The sequence below is a fragment of the Fringilla coelebs genome (assembly GCF_963513975.1).
Source record: "Fringilla coelebs genome assembly, chromosome: Z".
NCBI lineage: Eukaryota > Metazoa > Chordata > Aves > Passeriformes > Fringillidae > Fringilla > Fringilla coelebs.
This window is the reverse complement of record NC_140031.1, coordinates 13,065,164-13,089,364: the sequence shown is the minus strand read 5'-3', so window position 1 is coordinate 13,089,364 and position 24,201 is coordinate 13,065,164. Positions and strand designations below refer to the sequence as shown.

Genomic DNA, 24,201 nt, shown 5'->3' with positions numbered 1-24,201 from the left:
ACAGGAAAGATGGTCTTGAAACAATTCCCTATTTGGTGCTGAAAGTAATAATCAGTTCATCTTTTTTGCAAATGATATGGCAGATTACTTTGTCTGGGTATCACCTGGGAGTAGGTTCCTGTTACAGTGACTTACCCTGCCAGGTATTCACCAAAAGACACTGAAGATTTTTTGCCTTGGAGTAGCTGATTACCATGTCGGACAACCCTAGAATAAGTGAAAAAAAACCCAAACCAACAAACCTTTTTAGAAGTAGAAATTCAGTCTCAGTGGCTGAAGTATTTGTGTTCTTAGCTGTCCAGTGAAAAATCCTATTAGAAGGTGTCATTGGGTGGTTGAGGATTCCCACACCCCCACCCCCCCCCCCCCCTCATGTTGTTGAGGAAGAGGGATGAATATCTTGAGGGTCTTCAAAATGACAGTGTGCTACCTCATGCTTTCTAATTCAATTTCTAGAGTTCATCCATATCATTTCTTCTTACCTACCTTATTCTACCTCTTAATTTTCTTGGAGTAATATTATGCTCAGCTGTTTTGTCAAATAACAGCCTGGGTACAGGTTTTCATTCTATGTCATTTCATGGAGGCACAAGCTGTTATTTGGGGGAAGAATTAATTTGTGGCTTTTTAAGATTAATATATTGTCTAAGTCTGCTGACCACGATGAGGGCTTGCCTTCTAGATTGCACATGAGAAGACCTGAAAGTCAGAAAATTAGTTCAGAACATTTATTTTTAAAAATCATACTTTTTGTCTTAAAAGAGTGAGTACCAGCTGCATGTCAGATGGTTAAGTCTACTTGCTGCCTGGTAATTGTTTGTCCCTCGTTTTCTTCATTGTAGTCTGAGGTTAGCTTTACTGAATGAAGCAAAAGAGGTGCGAGCAGCAGGATTGCGAGCCCTCCGCTATCTCATTCGAGACTCCAGTATTCTCCAGAAGGTGCTAAAGTTGAAAGTGGATTATTTGATAGCCAGGTAATTTTTCTCTTTCTTCTTGTTGCAAATTGTAAAGTTCTAAATCACTTGCCTTTTCATGGTTGATACAGAGAGAAGTGTTTCCATATTCTCTTATGTTTTTAGTGAGTAGTTTTATAAAATACATTTTTCTTCAACAGAATATTTCATCGCACTAGCTAATCCAAATAAAATGCTGTCCTAATATATGATACATTGCAAGTAATCCAAATAATTTATACTTTTAGTCATAAATGCCATTAACTGTTAATTAACGCAGTTGAAATATTAATAATTTTCATGTCTTTGGTTTTTTTATGGGAAATGTTTGATACTTTGTATTATCACATTGCTGTAATAGTTGATGTCCAAGAATTTGTACTCTAAATATAATCAATGATGCAACAGAAAAATACCAAAGGTCAAACCAGCAGTGAGATAATAAAATTAGCAGGATGAACACATGTAAATAATAGTATTTCTAGTCCTTCCTCTAATGAATTTTTTTATTTAATATGCTGGTACAGATGTGTGTAAATTTTTGTTTATAAATATACACATGTAATTTTATTGTGCTGTTCAACCTTTTTGGAGCAAAAGGACTTTTCTGATCTCAAACTCTGAAACACTCAAGATGTGTTGATGTGAAACATTAAAAATACTTGGTGTGGTCTCATTTGCAAATGACAAATGCAGCTAGCTTGAAAAATAGCTTTGAAGCATTATGCTTTGCCATTTTCTCTTTGAGAACAGTTTAGTGACTTAATTGTAATGAAAATAACGGAGAAAATATAAACCAAACCTAACTGATGTATCATAATGAGTATATTTGCTGCAAAGTGTAGTTTTAAAACCATAAGTAATTTCTTTTTCTTTTGTACTAATATGCATAAATATTTACATGAGTTATTAACAGTTAAGGTGAAAGTTACAAAATGTGTTTTTTTTAACTTACTTCAGGTGCATTGACATACAGCAGAGTAATGAAGTAGAAAGAACACAAGCACTTCGATTAGTCAGAAAGGTAAAATCTCCTAAGGTTGTATCTGCTGTGCCACTCAATTGTGCTGACTCCTGGTTGTCTCCACCAACAGTGCTTTTTCAGAGTCTCTAATACCTTGCTTTACCTTTATAATTTAATATAGCTGATAATTTAAAAGACAGAAAAATGTAGTGAAGAGAGTTGTTTTGATTTTACAATTTTACCATTTAGAATCTCAAGTGTGCTAGAAAAATCGTGCTTACTGGACAAGGTTTGGGAAACACTTATCAAAGAGTGAATGCAAGGGTATAAAAACAACATAAAGTTTCAATATTGAAATTATGTCTACTTCATTGTATAGTTTGTTTAAGCATCTGTGAGTCAGAGATTGGGAGATTTTCTGCCATGCAAAAACTGAGACAAATTGTCACTGAAGTGATCATTCAAGGAATGCTTATAGCCTTACTGCTTTGTTTGTGGCAGTTGATGCTATCCACAGGATTTTGTCTTATGCTCAATGAAACATGTTTGGTCTATGATGGTTACTGTACTGTGCACCCATGGATGTGAGATTTAAAAGTATGGTAGCTGCATTTTCAAGTTCATCCTAGAGAAACTGGCATATAGAGGTACCACATGTGTTCAGGAAACATAATATTCTGCCTTTGTGCTGGACTCTGCTGTGCTTTGTTGTTCTCATATTTGTATAGAAACTACCAAAGACAGGAGTAAAGTTTGAAGTAGTTGAAGAATAGTTCCTCAGGAGTACTGTCTGTGTTAAATCTTTTTTTGTGTTTTAAATCTATCTAAATATATTTTTTGTCTCACAGAAGGTACAATGTACTTGATTAACAGTTGTGCCAAAAAAGAGTTTTAAATATTAAAGACAGCTGCCTCCAAACCCAAACAAGCCAAAAACAAACAAAAAAGCCCCAGTATAAAGGAACAGGGCCTTGAGGAATTTGCTCTTTTATTATAAAATTTTTTGTGAATCTACTTTGGAAGAAGAGCTTCAGTGTAGACTCATCAGAAGATGGAAGCACATCCATAATCGGTTTTATTTGGGTCAGAAATTTTTCCTCATTATTTTTGGGCTTTTTTGAGCATTTCCTACTTGAACAAAAACTTCAGTCTTGCATGAAAGAAGAGACAGCAAGAGAAAAAAATACATTAGCTTATCTGAAAAAAATGATGGTCAAAGAGAAACATCAAAGAAATCATACAGCTGACCCTTGGTGGGTTTTTTTCCTCCATCGTGGTGCAAGGGTATTGGGGTGTACCAGGTGTGTGCATCAAATGCATAGGCTGTGCAGCCATGCTTGTGGTTCCTTGATGCAGAGAACTGTGTTGATGGAAAGTCTTTTCTAGCAGCTTCCGCTACTTACCTATAACATAGTTTTCTTAATAGACACGGTCAGACCAACACAAAGCCACCCAGTCTGCTACCACTAAAGTTATCAGCTTTCTCATGTGCTGTCTAGGCCACAGCAGTTAAGCATGCATTGGCATAGAACAGTCAGTACTCAAGAAATTCTCTCACGAGGAATCCTGTGCTTCCTGAATAGCACATTCTGTATTTTCACACTGTCTTTTTATTACCCTGCTCTTGCCCTTTTTCTGCCTCTTTCTTCATCTTCCTCAATGTCTCAGATTTAGTGATTTGATGCCAAGATTTTTAAAAGATTATATAAGGACTAAAAGGGAAGAATAAAATGAAAAAAAGCTAACAAACTTGTACAGAAGATAATTAACTGTGAAACTGAATTGGGTTTTTCCAGTATCACAGAACTATTGTTTTCAGTTTCAAGATGTGGCTCTTTAACCTCATCTTAGGTTGTAAAAATGTCTGTGAGAATTGCATACATAAAAATTAAAACCTTATCTTTTCTTTCTTTTCGTAGAAAGGAACAACAAAATATAAAACAGTAATATTTCATTATGAATTTAGAAAAGGGAGTTGTAAACTTTGTTTTAAAAATATTAGGTTTAAATCGAATAGGTAGATTTTTTTAAAAATCTGACTTTTTATACTTGATGTCAAATAGTTTTTGAAGGCTGAGTGCTTACTGCCTGTTTTGACTGTAATAATCTCTACATTTACGAGTAAAAGTCTTACAATATAGTAATATCTTCAGCCATGAAAAGGATGGCATGAGGTTGCTTCCAGAAGATTTTTCTATCTGATAGAAGTCAATAACACATTTCTTATAAAGTTAATAGTCCTGGTGTTTTCTTTTTAAAGCAGAAATCAGGGTTAGATGCAATATGAGCCATGTTCCTTCTTCCCCTTTTCTAAAGGAGTCTTAAAAGATTAAATTCATAGTCTCTATTATTTATTTCATTGTAGCTACTATAGTCTCTATTATTTATTTCATTGTAGCTACTCGTAACTAGTTTTCCTTTACCTGTCCTTGGTCTTTAGAACTGCATTTAGTGCCTAGAACAGATACAAAGTAAACTTAAAGAATGGTTTATTCTACTGATGTGTTTAAAAATTGAGTGCTACAAGAAACCTTTCCCTCTCTTGTCTTCAAAGCAAAGACAGTGAAGCAAAGCAGCTTGTGTCCTCACAGGAAGTGCCATTTCAATATCAATAGTGAACAAGTTGTAGTTTCTATAGTGGATTTGTGCACCTTTTCTATTGCTCATTCTTTTTTCTTCTTCCCAGTGTAAAAGTGAAAGACTGTGTGGGTGGTAGAGAATTTGTGGTTTTTTTTAAAGTCCTATCTTAAAGCTTCCTGTTTTGTTGGCATTAACATTATGTGTAACAAGAAGCTTCTCAAAAACATGTATTTAAAGATAGATTTGTTAAAACTCTTCCAATATTTTGGTCATAATTGTTGACCCCCTCTCATTTTAACATCTCTGGGAAAAAGGTAAAAAACTAATCATCTTTGCATGAGTACCTACAACACATCAAAGGGAGATGTAAAATGGATATAGGACAAAATGTTTTTGGAATAATTATAAAGATAAGCCTGGTTTTGTTGAAAACAAAAAAGGTGATAAGCAAAAGCATGGGAAACTAGCCTTAATTTTTTAGGTGTTTGATAGATATTGGGTATTTTTTTATGTCTCATTTTTATTTATTAGGGGAGAAAAAAGGTGATATGGCTGAGTGGGCTATAAAACATTGCACTGTTCCTTTTTTAGGCAGTCAGACAAAAACCTGCTTCCTCCTTTGTAATACATCTGTTTAGTGATTTTGTTCTGGAAGGATATGTGTATTTAATTTTCAAAAATTGAAAAAATGTGAACAAGCAGTTGTTCAGCCTTTGTAATCAAAGGCTCACTTGGGGGACAGTGAAGAGTTGGTGGTATTGGGTGTTCAGGAATGGTTTTCTTTAGCTTTAATATGTCTTGCTCTTTAATGTGGTGTGAATTCTCAGTATCCCAAACTAACAGCTGAGGCTTTCTGTAGTCATTTCTGCAATGTCTGTAGACATTTCTGCAAAATGTCCTTAATAATAGATGAATTTGTAGTTGGCTCTGTGTCATTGGATAATGTTGTCAATAAAGGTATTCTTGGGGGAAAAAACCTGTGATGAAGGTAGTCTTAATTCTCACTGCAAAAAACATGTTTTAAATTCTTTCGTATTAAGATAAAATATAAAAATAAAAAACTGAAGCACAAAGAGAATGGTTAAGTAAATTGACGAACAAACTGAAATTGAAAAAATTTCAAAAGCAAAATGAATAGTTGTGAAGATTCACTAGATAAACCAAGTAATAGGCAGGCTGGTCTGTCTAACTGTATGAAGGTAACAGAATACTGGTTAATATGTAAGTGTATTTAGAGAAATGTAAAGAAACCAGAAGGCTTTTTCTTTCCTTTTTGGCAGATGATCACTGTGAATGCTTCATTGTTCCCCAGTTCTATTACTAATTCTTTGATAGCAGTTGGAAATGATGGTCTTCAAGAAAGAGACAGAATGGTTCGAGCATGTATAGCCATTATCTGTGAACTAGGTAAGATAATTTTTCTTAATTAGTGTTCAGTTTTGACATGGTTGTCATTCACAGTACTTGTTTAATAAGGAACTAGATGTTAAATGTTCCTATCAACAGTTTCATGGATTTTAGTTATTTGTATGATATAAACCAAAATGGCTTAAAAGCTGTTTATGTATTATAGGCAAAGGTTTCAGGTTTTCATCTTTTCCTTCAGGACTTGACAGTTTTTGGTTTGCCTTAAAAACATTTCTCTACTGCAGTGTGAGTTTCTTAAAGTAATGGATTTGAAGTAGGGGGATTTCCACGCACAAGATGCTGACAAATTTAGAAGAGTTCAGAGAACTCTTATTACACCAATCTGTGTTGGTTCAGTGAAGCGTGAAAACTCTTCATGGGTAAATCCAGAAACTACTATATGGAAACTTGATTGGGAGTTATGTTGGGAAATGGCCCAGTTGGAGACTGAGTATTTTTGAGTATAATAAATGAATCCAAAATCACCATTCTTTACCAGTATCAGCTAGTAAAAGCAAAAAAAGTTTTACATGTGCCTCAGCAGTGTTCTGTTTAGGATACCCATACTAGAGATGACAAGTTTGTCATATACCATGAAATGTTTTATCTTAGATCACTGGCCAAAATTACTTGTTTTCCTTTATCTAGCACTTCAGAATCCCGAGGTGGTGGCTCTTCGGGGTGGTTTAAGTACCATCTTGAAAAATGTGATTGACTGTCAGCTAAGCCGAATAAATGAGGCTCTGATAACTACCGTTTTGCACCTCATTAATCATCCAAAGACCCGACAGTATGTGCGAGCAGATGTAGAATTAGAGGTGAGTGCAGTTTTATTTGTTTAGTGACAGAAATTAAATGCTCTGTTACTCATTAAAATGTTTTACTTTTGTCTCAGATTTCCTGTGCATTAGTGCACAGTGTCTATAACATAAAATGTTCTAGGCTAAAAGCCTAGAGAGACTTATGAAGCAGAAATAATACAATAGTTTGGAGTGGGACTGACAAAAGGGCAGTAGTGATTTAACTGTATTTTCATGTGAAAATAATGCGTGTCTTTCTTTTGTTTAGCGAATTTTAGCCCCTTACACAGATTTTCACTACAGGCATAATCCAGACACAGCAGAAGGACAACTCAAGTAAGTGTTAGTGCTACTACTTGTGCCATCAGTTATGTTCATAGCATTGGAATTGAGCTGTACTTCCTTCCAAATACAAAATTTCTAGAAGTTTAATTTCATAGGCCAGAGTGCAGTTTTCTAAAATACTGTTAAGAATTTAAGATTTGAATGGGCTTTTTTAGCCTAGAGAGGAGAGGGTTGAGGCACACCCTCTGCTGAATAGCAGCCTTTTTACTACCTATGAAAATGCTTTCAAGAGGAAATAGCCGGGGCCCTTCATGGTGGTGTAAGGTGAGAGGACAAGAAGCAACAGAGATAGTTTCCTCCTGTGGAAACTCCCCTGGCAGAGGCAAAGTAACAATAATCAAAAATTCTAAACCTTTTCTGTGTGTATAGATATTGTGTAAATACATACGTACGCATATAAGTACACGTAAAATATTTCTTTTACTCTGAATTTTGTCCCTCATCCCATTTAACTACCTTTTAATAATAATACTGTAGTGCTATTTGTTTTGTAATGATTACCTACATTGTGATATTTGTTGCTTCAATGGCAGAGAGGACAGAGAAGCACGATTCCTAGCTAGTAAAATGGGAATAGTGGCAGCATTTCGGTCATGGGCAGGTAAGATTTTTTCATTTGTTTGAAACTGGATGATTGGAAGTGTGATTTTACTTTCTATTATAAATGACACAGGATCTGTCTCATTTGATATGTCTAATTTCTATCAATACCTTCCTACAATGCTACTTAATTTATGTTTTGATACTGTAAAATTGGAGGATGCAATACATAGTCTTCTTAGACTCCTGAGAAGGCTCTGCTTTTCCCCTCCTGTGTAAAATGCCTTATAAATTACATCTTGATGGTCAGTCTTGAAATCTAATATGTGAAAGGATGTTTAAAATAGCATCATATCATAAGAACTTGCATTTGAGATGGTTCTGCCACTGTAAATGAAGTCTTTTTGTCTATGTTAAGAGATATTGGCAAATATCATGTCTTCAGCTTTTGCCATAGCTGAAGAGAAATTGGAAATGGACGTAGCAATTTTTCATGTAGAAGGTATTTCTAAATCAGAAAAGTATTTTTTTTCATTTTACTAAATCCTTTCTCTGTGATATTGCAATATGTGAGATGAAGGTACTGCCTCAGGGATTGCTTTTTTTTTTTTTTTTTTTTTTTTTGGCAAGGTGCTGTGTTGCAGATTTAAATCAGTTAATATAAACATTTACCAAAATTTTGAGTGGAATTTTTCCAGGCTATACTTAAGCTGCTGTTTTGTGACACTATTTCTGTTATTTTTTAAGTTCTGACAATGATCGCTAAGCTTAATTTTAATATCCAGGTATCTTTCAGGTTTCTTGTGTGTTCTCACATGCTTGACGAGTAAGCATGTGATGACTTTGAAACTTTTTGAAAACAGTTTCTGATAGGTGTGTTACTGCATCATCCTGCACTCAGGCACTTAGATGTAACAGCTGTTAGAATTCTACTGAGACTAAAGGGAAATTAATTCATTTGTTAGGTTAAGATACAGCTTTTGGATGAAATACCTTACAGTTCTGCTCAGATGATGAAAACTATTCAGGCTTAAAAGTTACTCATTAGAGACAGTTTTGTCTTTTTGTCATTTCTTCCATGCGTATGTTTTTTCCACAGGTAACTTTTGAGTACTGTTCACAGTAGGAAGGACAAAAGTAGCACAATTTTTTAATGAAGATATAAAGTTTTGTGATTAGGAAGTTTTGTTAAGTATTGTTGACTGGGAAGGAGGCAATATTATCAAGGTGAAAATGTTTGTGATTAGTAATTTTTTTTCATGTGTACTTGTTTTCAAACTGGAAATCTTAATTTAACAGTGTGTCTATTGTCCTTTCTTTTGCTGATGAGGGAATATTGTTATATTTAATGTTTTCTAGGTATTATCAGCCTGTGCAAACCTGGAAATTCTGGGATTCAGTCTCTTATTGGGGTACTCTGTATACCAAATATGGAAATCCGGGTAGGTGGTGAATATTTAGTACTGATGCAGGAATAATACTTAAAATTTAAATTAAGTTATTCTAAACTTTTAGACAATTGAATGGTTTAAATAAATACTCAAGTTATGAGACAGCTGTCCTTGAGTTTATTTAACCCCCAAAGTTCAAGTCTGTAATTCTGTTATAAAATTCCTATGAAACTGGGAAGCGCACCATGTATATGTGACAAAATGGAGGAGAGAAAAGTTCATATATAAGTTTTTACACTGGTCACAAATCAAAGCAATTTTACAGTAGCTGCAGTCACAAGTTTAAAGCCTAATAATCAGAAATGAATTCCAGGTTTAAAAAAAAAAAAAAAGTTTCTTCACAAATTTAACTTACTAGAGAAAAGTTGATGGTTCCAGTTGTAACTGTTCTAAAAATCTGCAGTCTTAGTAGCCTGAACTACTATAGCATTCTTAGTGACAAGAAGGGGCAATTCAAAAGTAAAAAAGCCCCATCCTCTGTTCTCCAGTTTATTTCCATTTGTGAAAAAACCACTGCAACAAATGCATTGGTGTTAGCACGCTAGAAATCTTAAGGTCAGTATTAATAGTGAAAAAAGTGACAATTTGGTAAATCTGTAAAGTTCCTGTTGTGTTATGTTTTCTTTGATAGCGAGGTCTGCTTGAAGTTCTCTACGATATATTTCGCCTTCCTCTCCCTGTTATTGCAGAAGAATTTATCGAGGCACTTCTCAGTGTAGGTCAGTATTTAAAACAATTCACATAAGAATTCTGTCGATCACACTCCTATACAAATTTGAAACCTCTGCTGTCACCTATGTACTGTAAATGGCCTTTGTTTTATCACTGAATTTATTGGGTGCTCTGAAGTCGTGTCTGAAATTCTTTATTACCTGTTAAGTGTTATAAGTTTGGTGAAAGATCAGCATAGTTAGGTATTAACACAGTGCTGACTGTAAGGTCAGCACTGCAGATTAGAATTCCTTGAACTGTTAGGAGTATTCAGAATTGTGGATGTGTTAGTGAATACTACAGGCAAGGTGTTAGTCAGTCTTTTCTGTATGTTGTCTGTCTGTTAGCTGTCCCCATTGTCCTTAAGGCTTTTTTGAGGGCAAGTGTGTGCTTTTTTTGTGTCTTTAAATTTAACCAAGTTAGTATTTTACTTTTAGAATTACTCTTTTGTAAACCCAAGAGAAGTCACTGTTTTTTTAAATTTATAAGTAAATAAATCATTCTTTGTTGCAAACTTGCTACTCCTATATGTGGATGTACCTTGTAACATTTTAGGTGCTAATGGTATTTTCTCTTAAACATGTTTAATATGTTTATGAATTGGAAATACCACTTTTAATATGTTTGTGAATTGGAAATATCACATGTTTTTGTTGACACTTAGATACAATCTTTGTCCTAGCTTTCAAGGTACCCTTGCTTTGTTCAGGACGTGTTAGAGATCCCCTCTGACAAAATTTTCTGTAATTTGAAACCACCTGAAAAAATATCTGCGGGCAAGGATTATTATGTACATACTGACTGCCATTCTAATAATACTGTAAAAGCCAAGCTTATAATTACCATTGTCCATATTTTTTTGTTCTAGATCCAGGCAGGTTTCAAGACTGCTGGAGGCTTTCTGATGGCTTTGTAGCTGCTGAGGCTAAAACTGTTTTACCCCATCGAGCCAGGTCAAGGTGAGGATTTAATGAACTTAACTTAGTCTAAACCATTCATCTTGTTTTGTTTTGTGGCAGTGTGGACAAAACATTTATTGTTTTCTTGCAGGAACAATAAGAAATGTATAAGAAACATTCTAAACTGTTTTCATACTTTTTTCCTCTTTAGGCCTGATCTCATGGATAATTACTTGGCTTTAGTGCTTTCTGCTTTTATTACCAACGGACTTTTAGAGGTAACTAATGACTTTCAGTTTTAATAGATGCTTGCTATGTTTTTCCTGCAAGAGTTCAAGTAAGATGTTATACATTAAATGTTGTAATCTTTTTTTGCTTTCTGAAGGGTCTGGTTGAAGTGATCACAAGTAGCGATGACCATGTATCTGTCAGAGCAACTATCCTTTTGGGAGAACTTCTCCACATGGTAAACACCACTCTATGTAACTACTTGTAAACAGATATTTGCTATTTTAGCATTAATTTGTATTCCAAGCTTGAAACATGTTGTTTTCATCTGAATAGTGGATTAATTTCACATTATACCTTCTGGCACTTCATAGATTAAAACCACTATAATTCAATAGGAAGACTATTTGGAAAGTATTTAAAGTGCTAGGTATTCTGCTGCAAGGCTGTCTGTAGGTCTGACTCTCTTGCTATAGCAGCAGTTGTATTTTTAAGCTGGAGCCCTGCAAATGCTCCCATCAGTAACTTGTGTTCGGGAAAAGGACCATTGCTAATTTTTGCTTTTCTTAGAATGATGGTCAGTAGGCCTCTGGCCAAGTGTATTTAACTTTCTGCCTCACAGGGGAGACAGATGAAAATTTATTCATACTCATATTGATGTGCTTTTGGTGCTCAGTGTTACTCATTCAGTCAACTCCATCTTGGTGGAGTCCTCCTGCTGCAGGGAAACTTCAGCTTCATTCCACTTCTGTGGACCTAAGACAGCTCTGAGATGATGATACTGTTTTCATAAATACTACAGTGCTACATTTATAATATTATATCCCGGTTTCCTGAGTACTTTTGAATGGGTGTGATTGTTAACTCACACAGGAGTATGTGTAAAAACACATAGGTATTTTTTGATTTTCTGAAGGCTGATAGGTTAATCAGATACTGTTTCTCAAAAGCTGAAAAAATATTTATCTGTTCATTTAGTGTTTGGAAATGTAAGTAATCTCTTTACTTCATGTTCTTTAGTTTCTAAAAATATTTGCAGAACTACATATGTTTAGCAGTTAAATGTCTAGTAACTTAGAATGTTATGTTAATAAATCAGGGGGTTTTCTGCTGTAATGCTTTAGTAGAAATCATCAGCTTTAATTGGAATTCTGATTTTAGGGTTTTTTAGTACTTTTATGTACATGACATAAACACATCTCATGCTTTGCAAGTTTTGCATATTGCAACTTAATGCCAGTGGAAACAATATGTACTATAAAACTCTGAAATTGTTTCAAGTAACTCGCTAGTGTAATTTAGGTTGATTTGTTAGATCACTGATTCAAAATGGTATGGGTAATTATGCTCTGACATTAAGCAGAATGTAATTTTGTTGTCATAAAATCCTGAAAATCTTGTGAAAAGGGGTAGATTCTTGAAATGTTAATCCTAAAAAGATGGATGAAATCGTTGTAGTAAGTTATTCTAACTGGTCTTTTGTTGGGTTTTTTTGTAGGCAAACACAATTCTTCCTCATTCTCATAGCCATCACTTGCACTGCTTACCAACACTGATGAATATGGCAGCATCTTTTGACATCATGAAAGAGAAAAGACAGTAAGAATTATATGTCACATTTGAAAGCATAAAGTTCTGTCACAAAATGCTGTCTTCTCTGTACTTTACACAATTGAAACTTCTAGTGGAAGAAGTCAAATAATTTTATGAATTCACATGTCTTTAATATGTATTTCTTCAACTTTGTATTCTTAGTTGGTTTTCTTTGTAGAAGACAAAATGAGTGTGTTGGGGTTTCTTTCACTTGTAAAAATGTATTTGTTAAGGACTCTTACCATTTCTGATCTGTTTTGTCAGATCAGTATTCTGATATATAATGTAATGTTCTATCTTTCGTTGTGTTGTCAGTGATAAACTGCAGCATTTTTCTAAACTACTAATGTGAAATGATAAATGCTACTTGTGGAGTATTTCCTAAAAGGGTAGTGCTCTTCTGTTTTTTAGTTTTGGAGGTTTCTTATATGTCAGTGGAAGGCTTTGCTATGCAATGACAGCATTAGTTTTCAAAAAAGGCATATCTGAAATTTCAGGAGAGGATATTTCAAGTGGCCAAAGTGGTGGGGTGAAAAAAAGGATAAAGAGCAGAAGATAGACGCCTATACATTACCTGGAATTGTTGTCCTTGTTGGCATTTCTGGACACACCTGATAGAGTAGTAAGAATTCCCATTTATGTTTAAAGAAAGTGGTTTTCTTAGAAGTAGTATTTTTTGTTTGAGGATTTTGGCATTGGTCAGTACTCTACACTGTTTTATAGTCTGAAAAACTGTAATCTTAGTGTTACAGATTAAATTTAAATAAGTGACCAAATCCAAAGGTATTCGTTTGAAAATAAAATAAAAGCACTCTCCTACACTATGGCAATTTTTGTGTATGAGGAAGATACTTAACTCCTCTTTTTTAGACTTCCTTATTTTTATTTGCTCAGTAGGCAGGGTTTTTTCTCCTACCATTGTTTTGTAATTAACTGGTTTTACCCTTGTCAGCTGTCTTTCAAGTTACACCCTGTCTTTTCCCAGAAAACAGAAACAGGCTGTTGCTGAATTGTTTAGATATAAGAGCAGGAAGTGTACTATTGATATTCTTTGCAAGGAGGCGGGATGAGGGTGAGAATGGATGTAACAAAGTAACACTTTGTCTAGCCCTCTCAACTACCAACTTCACTGCAGGATGTTGATCTACTGTCATATTTCACAATGGAAATCAACTTTAAACTTTTCAATATCCTCTCTGAACTGTAGCAGACACCAGTAATTGCAGAGCAGAAGACTTATCAGTAAGGATAATATTTCAGTGCAAGAAAGATATTTCAGTGCTCTAAAAGATATTTTCTGAATGATTTTGATGAGACTTGTGGATGTATAAAAATGTGTCTCAAGAAAATGTTTTTTTTTTTTTTTTTTTGTTTCAGAATTGTTGGTCAGCTCTTTCTTGAACTGTTTACTCAGGAGGTGGTGGTCCTCTTTAGTTCTTTAGTCTGTTAACTATTGCCAAATACTAATTAAAATATTTCTTTTTTCTATTAGGCGAGCAAGTGCAGCTCTCAACTGCTTAAAACGTTTTCACGAGATGAAGAAAAGAGGCCCTAAACCTTACAGCCTCCATTTAGATCATATTATTCAGAAAGCAATCTCAACACACCAGAAAAGGGATCAGTACCGTGTGCAGAAAGACATCTTTATTTTAAAGGTATTAAGATAAATCACTTTCAAACCTGTATTTGACCCTCTGTTATGGAGGCCTCAAGCTTCACTCAGTGTAGTTCAGAATCATTTGTGTGATTCTATGTAGTATTTTTTTTCTCATTTGTCTTGCGGGTACTTGTTAATACTAAATTGTATTTCTGTAAATTGAGGAATGAAATTCCAATAACTTTTAATGCTTTTTGTGATCAGTTGTGATCTCTTACTTTTGGATTCTTACTACAGTACTGTAGCCATACAATTTACCTTCAAATGCACATTACTGTGAAACACAGCACTTAAATAATTTTTACATGAGCAGTAAGTATTTCATGTGGCAAGACTGAAAAAGATGATGCAGGAAAACCTGTTGTAATTTTTCATGTCTGTATTCCAGGATACAGAAGAAGCACTCATCATGAATCTTCGAGACAGCCAAGTTCTCAATCACAAAGAGAACCTCGACTGGAATTGGAATTTAATTGGGACCATATTGAAGGTGAGCTTACAAAGGCCATGATAATATGTTGGAGAAAAAGTCTGTTTCACGTGTGAGCTTTGGCTTTCTAATATTCATTCCAGAGTGCATCTAATAATTTGTTTTATTTCAGGAAATTAGAATCTCCTCATTTTAGTTTAGTCATTACTGCTGTAGTCTCTTTATATGCAACCCTTAAACTATATTGAAAAATTCATGATAGTCAAATTCAGAGTTTTCCTAAGAAGCATGTATTAAATATTTTATGTCTTTATTTGTATAGAAATCAACTTTATAGAATTAGATATATTGTGTTTAAAGCTACTAATACTTCAGACTGCAGGGGGGTACTACTATGTTTAGATTCATAGCAGATTTTTTTTTAATAATTTTTTTAAATAAAGTGAGCTGAAGGTTATAGTAAGAGTTGGGTTCTAGATCAAGCTTCAAATGCTTAGACTGAACCATGTATGAAAACTTCATTAGATGTTTTGAACTAATGCAAATAACTTCTGTAGCATTGATTTCATTACAGAATTCCTTATATCATAAAGGAAATGATGGGGTGATGGGCATTGTTTAAAATATATGTATATATCTTAAATATATTTAATGCACAGATTTTAAGATACTACCTCTTTTCGTAAGCAGAAAATATACTTTGCCATACTAAGAAAGCTTTCTAAATACTTAATATAATCTTCAAACCAAAATTGTTCCGAAATGTCATTCTGTGCATCAAAGCCATCCTTGAGCTGAATAGCATTCTCTTACTGTCTTCTTTACTGTGTGGTTACAAAGATGGTGAAAGTACAAAAGAGGCTTAATGGTGACAGTCATAATCAAGACTATGTTGTTTTTTTGAGAAAAAGAAAAGAAACTAAATATTTCTGTGCCTTTTTTTCAGGGACCGATAAAGTTGAAAGAGCAAGAATCTGTCTGGTATAAAAACCCGAATATGTATATGACAGTGGCTTTGCTCCACCAGATTTCACTGTTTACAGACTTTTTTACTACCATTATACGATTTACTGGGTTACTATATAACTATTATTAGTCATAGATACTTTTATCTTTGATTCCCTGTTAAAGATATTATCACAAAACTGTTTTTCAGAATCTCACTGTTAGTTAATCTGTGTAGTATTTTAACAGTGGAAGCCTTATGTAGTTGACCTCTGTGTTTTGGGTTTTTTTAAACTGAAATTTATGTCAGTTTCTCTGCCATCTCAAACCTCCCTAGCAATGTATTTTCTAGTGTCATGTCAAAAAGTTCCTGATGTCTGAAAACTGGGCACTCCTTTCTGAATGAGAAGTGTGTGTGTTTTCTGGCTTACTTCTGACCATTCTGTTCCTGTGTAACACCAGCATAAACTGAGATAATGTTACCAGAGTGGTTGTCTTTAGTCCCCTAATGAGCAGGATCCAGATTCCAGTGTCTGAAATTTGTTACCTCATTTGGCTGCTCACCTCCCCCTTGTCTGTTGCAGCCTTGTATCTGTGGAGCATCAGCTCTCTAACCACCGCATTGTGTGCAGCTCAGGTGGTGCCTTACTGCCTTTTTCACTTGCTCAGCTTGCTGTCTAAGCTGCTAAAAGAGCAGCAAAAGTGTAAGCCTCATCTGTATCTGGCACTGTTACTTGGTGTAGTCAGTTTTACTAATCATTAACTAGTGCCGTGTGTGTCTTAATACGGGAATGCCAACTGGAAATGTAGAACAGTGTCACATAGATAGGAAAGAAGAATGTTTGATTCACTTTTTTTTCCATTCCACAAGAAGATACTCGCCAGTAGCAACAGAAAGAAATCTGAAACCATAGAGACAACAGATGATTATTAAAATCTAGGAAAATGTAATGGGGAGAAAGAATAGGTCCTGAAGAGAATATTATTTCTCATGTGGTCCTTCTTAATATGTCTTAGAAAGTATGAACACAGGAGTTTAAATACCATTTTAATGGTATTTAAGCAGCATTCAAGTGATCTGTAACAGAACAATGATTACTTCTAAGCCAAATCTGATGAATATTCAAAACAGCAGCCAAAAATTATTTCCCTGTTATGCATATCAAATTTTTGTTATTTGCAGAAAAGAAACTAAGCGAAGTAGTTTATTTTTCATCAGCTTCTCATAGTGGGTTTTTTTTGTTTCATTAGAACTGTGGTCTCGTACATATAGCATGTGATCAACATTCCCTGTCCTTCTATAGAAAAAAATTGAACAATTCTTGAAGCAGGCAATGTGGGCTTTTCAATAAAATCATGTCTTTTTTGAGATGTAACCTTAGGTGCAAGAAAACTTTCTAATTATTAAGTAAATACAACTGATAGAAATAAGTGAATTTTACTGATTAATCAAGGACTGATGTACAAGTTTCATATAATGCTATATTTGCTGTTTTTTCTAGTGGCCAAATATAAATCTAAGGAACTACAAAGATGAACAGTTGCACAGGTATGTAAAAATTATGTAGACTTCCTTTGAAAGAAGAAATTTGGAAAACTGGTTTTTAGTACTGCAATAAAATATACCCCAGATGTATCACATTTCTAAAACCTAATATATATATAAGAAGTTAAGGTGTAAATTTGGATAATTAAGTTGCAATATTTGCTTTAAATAAACAGGTGTTTAAGCTTCTTCTCTATGCACAGGTGCTTTATATATTTAGTCCCTTAGGAATCCTACTACCTTTGCAAATACTAAATTTAATTTTATACCTTAGAAATGTTACTGCTTGATACATCAGTCAGAGGTGGTTTATGTCAGAGCTTGGAAAATGTTTACAGAGTTTAGTCCATACTTGTACAGGTTTTAAAACTACAGCTTTCATTAATAATCAAGAGGAAATTATTTCTAGCTGCTGTTAATGGCAGGAGAAGTATGTGTAATTTGGAAAAAAAAACCAACCAAACAAAAAGCCTCCAGTACAGCTCTGGTTCCTTTCATGTCTGTTGTCAGTAAGACACGTTTATTACTTCTGTGCCTGTGTGGTCATAGTGTTACTAATTAGTTCTTGGATTTGCCTTTTAGCGTGTGTTTCAGAAATAGATTGCGTTATTTTGAAGAATAGGTCAGTACTTGTGAGCATGAAACGCTGCTTCCTGAACTGGGGGAAAACCCAAAAGATAGAATATATGCTGAAAGGTTACCATGGCTTTGCTTTAAATTTTTACCAAAAAGTAGTCAGGGTACTTTCATGACATATTTACAGCATAAGCAGCATTGTTATCATAACCATGATTTAATTTTATATTTGTATTTTTCTGGTTTTTCCTGAAATGTTAATTGCCAGTCTGTTCTTTAGGGTAAAGGATTATTTTCCAAATGTGGTGGTTTATAACATTGGTTCTCTAAAGCAGTATTTGCGGTTCTGACTCTGATACCCACACGCACTCCTCAACCTACCTGTGTGGGACAGTGTTCCTTTTCCATGGTTTTGTGCTGCACTCATGCATTGTCTCAGTGATTTAACTCCGAATAAATTGGGAAAATCTAGAATTGAATTGGTGTGAAGCTTCTATAGTTCATTGATCATTTCTGCAGAGTTGGGAGCTTAATGGCTTAAAAATGCTGTTGGCTCCTGTTTAATTACAAGTAACTAAGCCCTAAATTTCTTTCGTTTCATTGCTGATAATAAAAAAATTTCTACCACTTTGTTTTTCAAGTGTAAACTACATTTATTTCTCCTTCTATAAACTGATCTTTTTTTAATGTTAGTGTTGTTGTGATGATCTTACAGTTGTAAAAATGAAAATTCCAGTAATTTTTTTAAAGATTCCTTCATTTCATAGAGATATAGTTCATGCAGTGTATGTATGTATACAGGGTCACAGAACCATGGAAAAGACCTCAAAGATCATTAAGTCCAATATTTCGCTGCTAAAGTGTGTTTCCAAGTGTCGTGTCTATTGTCCTTTAAATCCCTCTGGAAATGGTGACTCCAACAATTCCCTGGGCAGTTCAAATGACTGACCTCCCATTTAGTCCAGAAATTTTTCTTAATATCCAATCAAAACTTCTTTGGGGCAGCCAAAGGCCTTTTTCTCTCATTCTGTCACTTGTAACCTGGGAGGAGAGACCCCCTCTGCCTGGGTACAGCCTCCTGTCATGGAGCTGTAAAGAGCCCTAAGGTCTCCCCTCAGTCTGCCTTTCTCCAGGCTAAACAGTCCCAGCTCCCTCAGCTGCTCCTCACAGGATTTGTGCTCCAGACCCTTCCCCAGTTCTGTTGCCCTTCTCTGGACATGCCCAGCACCTCAATGTCCTTGCTGTAGTGAGGGGCCCAGGGGCACCAAAACTGAATGCATGCGTGTTGATAAATACACACGCTTAAATATACACAAAGTGTATACATACAATATGTGTATAAATGTGTGTGTCAATATATATTTATTGCTAGTAACCCAGGATAAAATGCATATATTTCACAAAAGTTAATTAAGCCCTCAGGTTTCCTTTGTAATTGGTCCTGTGCTTGGAGTTAGGTGTAGTGGATTACTCTGGTTTTTTCAAATACAAGTACAGTTCTGTAATTAAGTTTTCTTGATACCTGACATATCTGCCTTCTGATGGAATATTTTGTGTCACTTTAAAGCACAAATATGTGTTTATATTTTGAAGAATTTGTAAAAGGAGGATCTTTGCTAAAGACTTATTCCTGTGGTGCAAAACTCAAGCTACTTTGCTTACTGTGATTTTAAAGAGTCTGAGAGTGTGTTAGCAATCAATGTGTTATGCTTCAGAAATGGTTTAGTGAGGTGTTTGGAAATAGTGTTGCTGAATAAATGCGACTTTTTCCTGTCAGAACATGAAAATGTGTTTTTCCCAGTAGCAGTAACTATAATAGCTGAAGAAAGCTCGGGTCACAAGTTTCTATTTTAAGCTGTTTGTTAGTCTAGATAATACTGTCTTTGAAACTTGCCGCAGGGTAAATTACAGCAGAATAAATTATGAGAATGCAAAGGAAGATATAGCTTCTGAGAGCATAGAGATTTTAAGTTCCTTTACTTATAGTAGGCCAAGGTATAGAAAACCCCTTGTAATGCACAGTACAGCAGCATCTCTGAAATTGTGTCCGGATAGAGTCACTACTGTTACCTGCTACTCTTTTGATGAATTTTTAAGACTTACTGCCAAGAAACCAAGTATAACTCATTTTTTCTAGCATCATTTTGTGTTGTGAGACTGTCCTTGTCATACTGAAAAATAGCCAATTCTGTTTTATTTTCTATAGGTTTGTAAGGAGATTGCTTTATTTTTACAAGCCTAGCAGTAAACTGTATGCTAACTTGGATCTGGACTATGCCAAGGCGAAACAGCTCACTGTTGTGGGTTGTCAGTTTACTGAATTTCTTCTTGAATCAGAGGAGGTAAGAAATTTTCAGCTATAAGACTGGAAGTAGAATGAGTAGTCTTGTTGAATGCCACCTGGATAAACCTTAGTTTTTGGTAAATACTTCTCAGATTTTGGGTGTTAAATCTAAAATCATCAGTGTAATTAAGAAATAAAATGTGAAATATTGAGGAAGATGGCCATGCTTATGTAGAAGTTTTATTAAATACAGCTTTGTTAAATGCATCTTAGCGTTCGAAGGATTTTTTTTAATTATCCGTGCTGCGTATAACCTTCCTTTTCGAGATCTTTCTTTTGTGCTAAAGACTTTTATGCCTTAGGTCAGAGGAAAATGTCATTGAATAATACTTTGTCCTTTTTCTGAAAGGAGAGAACTAATCCTAAGATGTCTCCATGCTTAGCTCCTTTTATTTGCCTTGAAACTTATTCTTTAGTATGAAATGTTTTCCAGTCTGCATTTCTAGTTTGTGTCTGTATTGTGTTTGTACATTTTAAGAAATTTAAAGTAGTGAGTTTCACATTTCTGTTACTAACAGATGCTATTCCTCTTTATTTTGCTAGGATGGACAAGGTTACCTGGAGGAATTGGTTAAAGATATTGTACTTTGGCTGAACTCTTCATCAGGCATGAAACCTGAACGTAGTCTTCAGAATAATGGGTTACTAAATACCCTTAGCCAGCACTACTTCCTGTTTTTTGGTACTTTATCTTGTCACCCTCATGGAGTGAAAATGCTTGAAAAATGTAATGTTTTTCAGTGGTGAGTGCTTTTATTTGCTTTGAGTTGTACTTGCAGTGTAGTAGTTATGCAAATTCTAAACTGTGTGAGGGCCACCATCTGCAAAGCTGTAAACTTTAAGGTTATTTTGATGTAGTTACAAGTAGAGGTCCCCATTTTTCTTCTGAAGTCTTCTAGTCTGTCTTTACTAAGCAGACAGAGGTGATAGACGGTTTACTTTTTCCTATCCACACCTATGTGACAGAGATGAGTATCCGGAAGGATTATAGGGTGTGAAAAACGCAGCATGGGGAAGTAGAAAAATAAACAAAACTAAAAACACACAAACCATGAAAAAATGGAAGGTACCATACTATTTGTGAAATGCTGATGTATGTTGCACTTAAAACTTCACTCCCGTAAATTTGAATGGAGTTCTGAAGCTCAAAACTTTGTTCAAGTACGAACAAACTTAGGTTCCTTTGGGAATAAATCAGCTGGTGACTACTACTAGTTTATCAACATATAATGAACTTGAAGTCAAAATGCAAGTGTTTTAATGTACTCCTTTTTATCTTTTATTGTTGATTTTGTTGATTTTTAGAAAGCAAGCTTTTTACTGGCTTTAGAAAACGTAATACACAAAATCTAGACAGTTAGTCCTATTAACTTAATGGTAAGCTTTATACACAAAGTTTTAAAATGAAGAATTGTTCACAGAGCTTTGTGAGCATTTATTTTTATACTGATAATCACTTATTATGCTGACAAATTTTTGCAGGGCAATTATAAAAGATGTTGGTTTGAGGTTTTTCCCTTGCAATTCAGTGCATTATTTCATCCCTTTTTGACTTTATAGTTATAACAATTTAAAATTACGCAGTTTCATACAAGAACATACTTTGTATATTGCATTTATAGTAATAAAAGTATAATTCAAAGTACTTAAGTTTAAATTATCAATGGTTCCAGTGGATTCAAATACTAATTTTATTTCCTTCCTCCTCCCCTTCCATGCCTCCAGTCTTCTTAATCTTTGTTCTTTGAAGAATCAAGATCACTTGTTAAAACTGACTGTTTCTAGTCTGGATTATAGCAGAGATGGATTGGCAAGAGTCATCCTTTCTAAAATTCTGACAGCAGCTACTGATGTAAGTTCAGTTCAACTTGTATTCCATTGTTAATGCCCTCTACACATTTATTTTGTTATTCAATGTGTATGACTTTATTTTTAGCTGTTATATATGAAAAAGGTTCCTAATTTTGTATTGAGAGAAATTAACCTCCTACAAGTGTAGCTTTTAAATACGTTGTGAACTTCATACCCTATATTGTATTTTTGCTCAAGAAATTAAGTCCTTCAAATACAACTTTCTCTCACGTCAGATAGGGTCTAAAGTCTTGATATGTATAATTAAGTGTAATGTGATTGTTTAGGTCAGTGGCATCTTAAGTAAATTGTGAAGACATTGCTATTACAAACAGAAATCTGTATTTCTAGCAGCACTAAGCACGTTAGCCTTCTAGGAGACACTGTTGTGATAATGATCGAGGTTAGTTCGTGTTGGAACAAAGTAGATGCTATAGCTGCTGGAATGAGGGGTTGGTTCAAAGGTAGGCATTGGGATGTGTTCTTCTGAATCAAAGAAGGTGGAAGGGGATAAAAAATATAGTTACGTGGATTTGGGAGAGGAAACTTAATTTTTAAGGTAACGTTAGACAAGCAATCACTGATGTCAGGGAGATAGATGACAATTAAGAACTTGAAATGCAACTAGGAAAGAATGTTCATTACTTCAAATGAAGTTGTTTTTGTTCTCTGAACAGACAGAATGTGTTCTAGAATAGATGCAAGAGAGAAAAATGTAGTACTAGCTTTAAATGTCCTACTGTATTTTGGAAGAGGAGGACATACATTGAGAATATTCTCTGACACTGTCAAAGATATGATGATTCTTATGGATAGAGTGGATTCTGAAAGTAATGAAGATACTTGGGTTTGAAGGCATGACTCATTGAGAGATGAAGCTCCCTACTGACTATAATTTTTTTTACTTGTTTCTAAATTATCCTCAAAAGACATAATGATGCAATAATAAAAGATGTAGGATTGGACACTTACAATGACCAATTTACTTGTGATCTTAGATTCAGTTTTCCCTTTGCTAAGATAAAAATAGCTCTCTAATAAACTGCAATTTTAATAGATAAGGTGTGCATCACAGTTGCTTGTTGCAAAATGCAGTAATTGAAAGGTACTTTTAGAAGTTATAAATCATTAACTGTGTTAGTTATTTTTCTTCCATTCAAGAAAACATTTTCTTTACTTTACAGAGCTGCAGGTTGTACGCAACAAAACACTTAAGAGTGTTGCTGAGAGCTAATGTAGAGTTCTTCAGCAACTGGGGGATTGAGTTACTGGTGACCCAGTTACATGATAAAAATAAAACTATTTCTTCTGAGGCACTTGATATTCTAGATGAGGCGTGTGAAGACAAGGTGAGCATCCCTTCTCTTTTTAACCTCTTTTTTGTATGCTGCTCTTAAGCTTTTCCCCACCCCCTTCCCTAGTAGCAAAGTACAAATAGGCAAGAAGGTACTGATGGTTTCCTTTTTGAATTGTCATTGATGGACTTAAAATAGCTTATAAGACCCCTTTGATTAAACTACTGCATATTACTTACAAGAAAACATAGACTTCTGGGTTATGCCTGTATTTAAATATGAATTGCAACTTATTTTATTCATTATACTTCTTGTGAAATAATTTATATTTAATGACAGAAGATACCTAAAATTGATCATACTAGGATTAAGTTAGTATTTGATACTTGTGAAAAACTTGCTGTTTCATTGCAGGCAGAGTGTTGTAATTATTGCTGATCATTTTCAGAATTATAATTATGCTCAAATACTCTTTATGTGTTCTTAATTATTTTAGGCCAATCTTCATGCCCTTATCCAAATGAAACCAGCTCTTTCTCATCTTGGAGACAAGGGTTTGCTTCTACTCCTAAGGTAAATGTTGAATAGGCTGTTTGACTTCACATTGTGGAAACAAATTCAGATTCTGGGAGTTGTTTAAATTACAATATTAACTGTCTGATTTTTATTTTTTTTACAGATTTCTGTCCATCCCAAAGGGGTTTTCTTATCTAAATGAAAGAGGTTATGTAACAAAACAGATGGAAAAGTGGCAAAAGGTAATGCTAAGAAGAAAGTATTTGCCAGATATTAGGAGAAATGGTGTAAATATGCAGATTGAGAACAGATATTCTTAAAAATTATTGCATTTTAATTTACCTGTAAAGCTTGTGCAATTACATTTATTGTATCAGTGATATAACGTTTTTCTGGTAAAGGTTGACAGAGACTTTGAGTTCCATAGCTTCTCTGTACATATGTGATTTTAATTTACCAAGACCTTTACATAGTTTTGGTATTTCAGCAAATATTTCAGAAGTGTAGTGACCTTCTAAAATAGGTTGCTGTGGAAGGTCGTTATGTAGAGAAGTGTGTAAACTAATGCTG

At 34.5% G+C, this 24,201-nt stretch overlaps 1 protein-coding gene across 3 annotated transcripts in view; it reads left to right on the top strand.

Annotated features, from left to right (window-relative positions):
- RICTOR (RPTOR independent companion of MTOR complex 2) overlaps positions 1-24,201 on the top strand; it is a 75,149-nt gene that overhangs the window by 28,201 nt on the left and 22,747 nt on the right. For all 3 annotated transcript variants that reach the window (XM_084225545.1, XM_084225544.1, XM_084225546.1), the window contains exons 5-25: positions 843-974; positions 1,914-1,977; positions 5,778-5,904; positions 6,553-6,722; positions 6,973-7,040; positions 7,583-7,650; positions 8,949-9,031; positions 9,672-9,759; positions 10,620-10,710; positions 10,862-10,928; positions 11,036-11,116; positions 12,377-12,477; positions 13,964-14,126; positions 14,517-14,618; positions 17,006-17,052; positions 19,832-19,967; positions 20,513-20,712; positions 21,695-21,821; positions 23,005-23,169; positions 23,612-23,688; positions 23,795-23,873. In XM_084225545.1, the coding sequence (XP_084081671.1) occupies positions 843-974; positions 1,914-1,977; positions 5,778-5,904; positions 6,553-6,722; positions 6,973-7,040; positions 7,583-7,650; positions 8,949-9,031; positions 9,672-9,759; positions 10,620-10,710; positions 10,862-10,928; positions 11,036-11,116; positions 12,377-12,477; positions 13,964-14,126; positions 14,517-14,618; positions 17,006-17,052; positions 19,832-19,967; positions 20,513-20,712; positions 21,695-21,821; positions 23,005-23,169; positions 23,612-23,688; positions 23,795-23,873 (2,236 nt within the window). The remainder of the gene's footprint in view (positions 1-842; positions 975-1,913; positions 1,978-5,777; positions 5,905-6,552; positions 6,723-6,972; positions 7,041-7,582; positions 7,651-8,948; positions 9,032-9,671; positions 9,760-10,619; positions 10,711-10,861; positions 10,929-11,035; positions 11,117-12,376; positions 12,478-13,963; positions 14,127-14,516; positions 14,619-17,005; positions 17,053-19,831; positions 19,968-20,512; positions 20,713-21,694; positions 21,822-23,004; positions 23,170-23,611; positions 23,689-23,794; positions 23,874-24,201) is intronic.